This window comes from Salvelinus namaycush, chromosome 35 (assembly GCF_016432855.1).
Source record: "Salvelinus namaycush isolate Seneca chromosome 35, SaNama_1.0, whole genome shotgun sequence".
In the NCBI taxonomy this organism is placed as follows: Eukaryota; Metazoa; Chordata; class Actinopteri; order Salmoniformes; family Salmonidae; genus Salvelinus; species Salvelinus namaycush.
Genome location: NC_052341.1, coordinates 7,187,883 through 7,195,707, shown reverse-complemented (window position 1 = coordinate 7,195,707; position 7,825 = coordinate 7,187,883). Strand labels below are relative to the sequence as shown.

The window sequence follows — 7,825 nt, the reverse complement described above, 5'->3', positions numbered from 1 at the left end:
GGTGCCAGCCTTAGTGGTTCTGTTGATGTCTATACCAGCCTTCAGTAGCACCCTGAGACGGGACAAACACAGACAGGAAGTTTAACACAGACAGACAGACACAGACAGACAGACAGACACAGACAGACAGACAGGAAGTTTAACACAGACAGACAGACACAGACAGGAAGTTTAACACAGACAGACACAGACAGACAGACAGACAGACAGACAGACAGACAGACAGACAGGAAGTTTAACACAGACAGACAGACACAGACAGACAGACAGACAGACAGGAAGTTTAACACAGACAGACAGACAGACAGACACAGACAGACAGGAAGTTTAACAGACAGACAGACAGACAGACACAGACAGGAAGTTTAACACAGACAGACAGACAGACAGACAGACAGACAGACAGACAGGAAGTTTAACACAGACAGACAGACAGACAGGAAGTTTAACACAGACAGACAGACAGACAGACAGACAGACAGACAGACAGACAGACAGACAGACAGACAGACAGACAGGAAGTTTAACACAGACAGACAGACAGACAGACACAGACAGACAGACACACACACGCACACACACACACGCACACACACACGCACACACACACGCACACACACACGCACACACACACACGCACACACACACGCACACACACACGCACACACAGACACAGAGGAGCCCAGCTGTAGGAATGCGTAGAGCATCAGATCCAGACAGCTGTGTGTGGAGGAGGACATCTGGGCTGGCATCCCATGTGGAACACTATTCCCTACAGGATGCTCTACTTTTGACCAGAGACACAATGTTGTGCACTATGTGGGGATTATGGTGCAATTTAGGACACAAGCCTGGTACGGGGATGGAACGTCAGAGAGATGATTCACAGACTTCCACACCACCGGGAATATAAGGGAGGGAAGGAGAGGGTAGAGGAGGAGAGGAGAGAAGGGTAGAGGAGAAAGATAGGGGAGCGTAGAGCAGAAAGATAGAGGAGAGGGAAAATAAGAGGAAGGAGAGAGAGAGAGGAGGGAGCGAGGACGAGGAGAGGGGAGAGAAGAGGTGAGGAGTAAGAAGGAGTAGAAAAAGGAGAGGAAGAGTAGGAGATAGGGGAGGAGAAGAAGAGGGGGAGGAGATAAAAGGAGAGGGGGAGAAGAGGAGGAAAAGGAGAGGAGATGAAAGGAGAGGAGGTGAAGGAGAGGAGAGAGGAGAGATGAAAGGAGAGGAGGAGGAGGAGGAGGAGGAGGAGGAGAGAGGAGATGAAAGGAGAGGAGGAGAAGGAGAGGAGAGAGGAGATGAAGAGGAGGAGAAGGAGAGGAGAGAGGAGATGAGGGGGAGTAAAGTGAAGGATAGCTGGTAACTCAGCATCCTTAAAAGAGGTTTAATAATCACACTGAGCTGAAGTGAAAGGGAGGCTGCAAACTGACTCTTTTCTAAGACCTTATATCCCGCTGACCAGATATTTCCTCCCTCCATCCACAACAAAAGCAACCACTAAAGTGGGAGAAATCTGTATGAGGAACCAAAGTCTCACAAATGTAGTAGAGAAGGTAGAAAAGTTGTATCCCCCGTCTCTCTCTCTCTCCCATATATAATATGGCAGACACATTCCCCAACAGAAGCAGAATGTGTAAGAGGGATGGAGGGAAGGCTTATCCAGGGAATGTGGTGATTTAAGGCGTATGGGAATCATTAACAGCGTGTCAGAAACCCTTGAGGTTATGGGGTTCGAGGGTGGAGAGCCCAGTTACGCAATGTCAACACACAGACACACGGTCAGGGACAGTCACTCCTCTCACCTGATGATGTCTTTGTGTCCGTTGCGAGCGGCCAGGTGAAGGGGCGTGTTGGAGGAGGCATTGTCTAAACCGTCTAGCCCCTCCCCCTCCAACAGAGCTACCACCATGTTGCTGTTCAATAACAATTGAGCAACCTGAGAGAGAGAGAGTGAAAGAGAGAGAGAGAGAAAGAGAGAGAGAGAGAAAGGTGTAGAGGTATAGAAGCAGTGAAGAGTAAAGGAGTGAAAGAGAGAGATGGAGAGAGAGACATAAAAACAGAAAGATGAGCTTAGTATCATTGAAAGTCCAAATGGATACATTTAATTTGTGTATTACATACATGTATGGGGCCACATAAACCCTGCCCAGCAACTGTCCACGCACTGGCTGTCTAAAGATACCCCTGCTACAGTAACTAAAACCCTAACTGTAAGAGAGGGGGGGTGGGAGACCGACCATAGTAACAAAGACCTTAACACAGAGAGAGAGACAGAGAACAAACACCATCGTAAATACAACCCATGTTTATTTGCACATCGTTACAACACTGTATATAGACATAATATGACATTTGAAATTTCTTTATTCCTTTGGAACTTCTGTGAGTGTAATGTTTACTGTTAATTTTTATTATCTACTTCACTTGCTTTGGCTATGTTAACATATGTTTCCCATTCCAATAAAGCCCCTTGAAGGAAGGAAGGAAGGGGGGGGAAGAGAGAGAGAGAGAGAGAGAGAGAGAGAGAGAGAGAGAGAGAGAGAGAGAGAGAGAGAGAGAGAGAGAGAGAGAGAGAGAGAGAGAGAGAGAGAGAGAGAGAGAGAGAGAGAGAGAGAGAGAGAGAGAGAGAGAGAGAGAGAGAGAGAGAGAGAGAGAGAGAGAGAGAGAGAGAGAGGAGAGAGAGAGAGAGAGAGAGAAAGAGTGTGAGAGAAAGGAAGAGAGAGACAGAGACAGAGAGAAACTACAGTAACAAAGACCTTAACTGACTCAGCCTGTTCTGCAATTCACAGGGCCAGAAGATTACACAGGCATGTGTGTGTGTGTGCGTGTGTGTGTTTGCGTGCATGTCTGCATGTGTGTGCGAATTCAACTTTGGCTAAATCTTAATTACTGGGGCAGCTAAACATTTAATGACAAGACAGCCATAACTGTGACAGAGAAACATACACTAGTAAAAGGAATTTAAAGGGATTTTGTAGTATGTGTGTGTACAATACATCAGTTTGTGTGCGTGTCTCTGTGTGTTTATCTGTGTGTCTGTGTACAATACATCAGTGTGTGAGTGTGTGTGTTTATCTATGTGTCTGTGTACAATACATCAGTGTATGAGTGTCTGTGTGTCTGTCTGTGTGTGTGTGTGTGTGTGTGTGTGTGTGTCCTTGCCTGTCCAGAGAGCAGAACTGAAACTCATGCCCCGTTAGCAGAAACAGGTTTATTTTAGTTGGTAGTTAATCTGAGCTCTGTGAGATGTTTGACAGATACATACCCCTCTATTCATCACACACCCTCTCTGAGACAAACTCCGCACAAATACACACTCACATACACACTCCACTCCACAAACACACTCCACACAAATACACACTCCACTCTACAAACACATGTACACTCCACACAAATACACACTCCACACAAATACACACACTAACACACTCCACAAACACATATATACACAAACTCCACACACATATACACTCCACACACACACATTGACAATCCACACACACTCCTCTTCTTCAGTTGAAGTTGGAAGTCTACATATACTTACATTGGAGTCATTAAAACTCATTTGTGGAGTGGTTGAAAAACTTCTTAACAAACTATAGTTTTGGCAAGTCGGTAAAGACATCTACTGTGTGCATGACACAAGTAATTTTTCCAACAATTGTTTACAGACAGATTATTTCACTTATAATTCGCTGTATCACAATTCCAGTGGGTCAGAAGTTTACATACACTAAGTTGACTGTGCCTTTAAACAGCTTGGAAAATTCCAGAAAATGATGTCATGGCTTTAGAAGCTTCTGATAGGCTAATTGACATAATTTGAGTCAATTGGAGGTGTACCTGTGGATGTATTTCAAGGCCTACCTTCAAACTCAGTGCCTCTTTGCTTGACATCATGGAAAATCAAAAGAAATCAGCCAAGACCTGGTATGGTAGACCTCCACAAGTCTGGTTCATCCTTGGGAGCAATTTCCAAAAGTCCTGAAGGTACCACGTTCATTTGTACAAACAATAGTACGCAAGTATAAACACCATGGGACCACGCAGACGTCATACCGCTCATGGAAGAGGTGCATTCTGTCTCCTAGAGATGAACGTACTTTTGTGCGAAAAGTGAAAACAATCCCAGAACAACAGCAAAGGACCGTGTGAAGATGCTGGAGAAAACAGGTACAAAAGTATCTATATCCACAGTAAAACGAGTCCTATATCGACATAAACTGAAAGGCCGCTAAGCAAGGAAGAAGCCACTGCTCCAAAACCATCATAAAAAAGCCAAACTACTAACTGCACATGGGGACAAATATTATACTTTTTGGAGAAATGTCCTCTGGTCTGATGAAACAAAAATAGCACTGTGTTTGGAGGAAAAAGGGGGAGGCTTGCAAACTGAAGAAAACCAATCATGAAGCACGGGGGTGGCAGCATCATGTTGTGGGGGTGCTTTGCTGCAGGTGGGACTGGTGCACTTCACAAAATAGATGGCATCATGTGACAGGAAAATCATGTGGATATATTGAAGCAACATCTCAAGACATCAGTCAGGAAGTTAAAGCTTGGTTGCAAATGGGTCTTCCAAATGGACAATGACCCCAAGCATACTCCCAAAGTTGTTGCAAAATGGCTTAAGGACAACAAAGTCAAGGTATTGGAGTGGCCATCACAAAGCCCTGACCTCAATCCTATAGAAAATGTGTGGGCAGAACTGAAAAGGTGTGTGCGAGCAAGGAGGCCTACAAACCTGACTCAGTTACACCAGCTCTGTCAGGAGGAATGGTCCAAAATTCACCCAACTTATTGTGGGAAGCTTGTGGAAGGTTACCCGAAATGCTTGACCCAAGTTAAACAATTTAAAGGCAATGCTACCAAATACTAATTGAGTGTATGTAAACTTCTGACCCACTGGGAATGTGATGAAAGAAATAAAAGCTGAAATAAATCATTCTCTCTACTATTATTCTGACATTTCACATTCTTAAAATAAAGTGGTAATCCTAACTGACCTAAAACAGGGATTTTTTACTAGGATTAAATATCAGGAATTGTGAAAAACTGAGTTTAAATGTGTTTGGCTATGGTGTATGTAAACTTCCGACTTCAACTGTATACAATCCACACACACACTTTCTGTGGGAATTAACAGGAATATATGGGAATTAATATTAATGCCATTTAAATGTAGATGTTTTTTGCATTGGATATATTTACCATATCATATGGAGACAGAAACCATTTACCTTACCATAAGTAGACATAATTGCAAATGATTCAATCCTTCCAAAAATAAATGTAAAATAATATTTAGTTACAAATTGAACTTCAATTAAATGAGTTAAATCATCCCATGTGATGAGTCCACTGAACAACAAAAGAAAGGGAATATTGAATGATCCCCAATGATCCATCGCATCTCCCAAACACGTTTTCCTGGACCTCCTCAATGTCCACCTCTTGAACGTCAGACTGAGGTTTCATCTTCACTGTCACTTTCCAACCTTGTTGAGGATGGCTCGTTGTCAGGCTCAAAAGCCTCAAATTTGCCCGGATGGCCACCAATTTTCAACCCTTGTATTAGTCAGCCTGTTCCGTGCTTTGGTGTGTGTGTTCCCAAACAAGGACCAGTTGCGCTCTGAGGCGGCTGATGTTGATGGGATTTGGAGGATGATGGAGACAACAAGGGAAAGAGCCTCAGATGAACAAAGTCCCTTCCACCAGGTGGCTGATGAGTTATGTTGGCACGCCTACCGGCAGGTAGCCTAGTGGTTGGAGCGTTGGACTAGTAACCGAAAAGTTGCAAGATCGAATCCCCCGAGATGACAAGGTAAAAATCTGTCGTTCTGCCCCTGAAAAAGGAAGTTAACCTGCCTTGTTCCTAGGCCATCATTGAAAATAAGAATTTATTCTTAACCTCTTGGAAATAGGGGTCGCTGTTTTCACTTTGGGAAAAAATCGTGCCCAAATTAAATGGCCTCGTACTCTGTTCTAGATCATACGATATGCATATTATTATTACTATTGGATAGAAAACACTCTGCAGTTTCTAAAACTGTTTGAATTATATCTGTGAGTAAAACAGAACTCATTTGGCAGCAAACTTCCAAACAGGAAGTGAAAATTCTGAAAATGGGGCTCTGTGTCAGGCCTTGCCTATTCAATTGCCTTATATTTATGGATCTGTATGCACTTCATACGCCTTCCACTAGATGTCAACAGGCAGTAGAATGTTGAATAGGGTGTCTCGTTTGATGTGAGACCGAATGAGAGCTTTTGGAGTGACAGGTCCGCCCTATTGGCAGTATTTAGCCGCGCACCAGGGAACACCACATTGTCTTCTGAAATGCGTTAGGTATACACGACGAAATGCTCCGTCTTGGACTTTATTGGATACATATGAGAAAAACATCATAAAGATGGATTTTCAACCGAGTTTGACCAGTTTATTCGACGTTTATTGTGACTTTTGGAATTTTTCGTTCCATGCGCCAAGAGTTGATGGACATGTGCGCGCCACAATGCTAGCCAAAGTTGCTAATTCGACAGAAGAAAATGGACATTCTAAAACAAAACAACGATTTATTGTGGAACTAGGACTCCTTGCACTACATTCTGATGGAAGATCATCAAAGGTAAGAGAATATTTATGATGTTATTTCGTATTTTTGTGGAATATGTTGGCTCCAACATGGCGGAGAATGGCTGGCCGCTGTCTCAGAATATTGCATTCTGTACTTTGTACTAAAGTTATTTTTTTTAAATCTAACAGCGGTTGCATTAAATACCAGTGTATCTTTCATTTGCTGTACAACATGTATTTTTTAGCAAAGTTTATGATGAGTATTTTGGTTAGATTACGTGACTGTCCAAAATTTCTCCTGACAATTTGGTGCATTATGGCGCCGTATTCACAATGTAAAACCAGGATTTGTAGCTATAAATATGCACATTTTCGAACAAAACATAAATGTATTGTATAACATGATGTTATAAGACTGTCATCTGATGAAGTTGTTCAAAGGTTAGTGATTCATTTTATCTCTATTTGTGGGTTTTGTGAAAGCTACCTTTGCGGTGGAAAAATGGTGTTGTGTTTTTGGATATTGTGGTGAGCTAACATAAATATATGTTGTGTTTTCGCTGTAAAACACTTTAAAAAAAATCAGAAATATTGGCTGGATTCACAAGATGTTTATCTTTCATTTGCTGTACAACATGTATTTTTCATAAATGTTTTATGATGAGTATTTATGTATTTCACGTTGCTCTCTGTAATTATTCTGGCTGTTTTGGTGCTATTTGTGACAGTGGCTGCAATGTAAAACTACGATTTATACCTATAAATATGCAAATTTTTGAACAAAACATAAATGTATTGTATAACATGATGTTATAAAAGACTGTCATCTGATGAAGCTGTTCAAAGGTTAGTGATTAATTTTATCTCTATTTGTGGGTTTTGTGAAAGCTATGTTTGCGGTGAAAACATGGCGTTGTGTGTTTGGCTATTGTGGTGAGCTAACATAAATATATATATCGTGTTTTCGCTGTAAAACATTTTAAAAATCGGACATGTTGGCTGGATTCACAAGATGTTTATCTTTCATTTGCTTTATTGGACTTGTGATTTCATGAAATTATATTATATGATATCCCTGTGGCGCAAGGCTAGGCTATGCTAGTCAGCGTTTCTGATGAGGAGGATCCCGGGAGGGTGAATCGGTAGAGGTTTATTCTTAACTGACTTGCCTAGTTAAAGGTAAAGTTAGGTAAATAAAAAAAATATTGCATCTCCATCCCAAAGCCCTTGCTTGGAAGTGTACTTCGT

General features: G+C 42.1%; 1 protein-coding gene across 3 annotated transcripts in view; it reads right to left on the bottom strand.

Moving 5' to 3' along the window:
- LOC120029334 (caskin-2-like) overlaps nt 1–7,825 on the bottom strand; it is a 94,320-nt gene that overhangs the window by 30,015 nt on the left and 56,480 nt on the right. For all 3 annotated transcript variants that reach the window (XM_038974566.1, XM_038974567.1, XM_038974568.1), the window contains exons 7-8: nt 1,800–1,933; nt 1–52 (exon numbers count right to left, since the gene is read on the bottom strand). The exon at nt 1–52 is cut by the window's left edge and continues 57 nt beyond it. In XM_038974566.1, coding sequence (XP_038830494.1) covers nt 1–52; nt 1,800–1,933 — 186 coding nt within the window. The remainder of the gene's footprint in view (nt 53–1,799; nt 1,934–7,825) is intronic.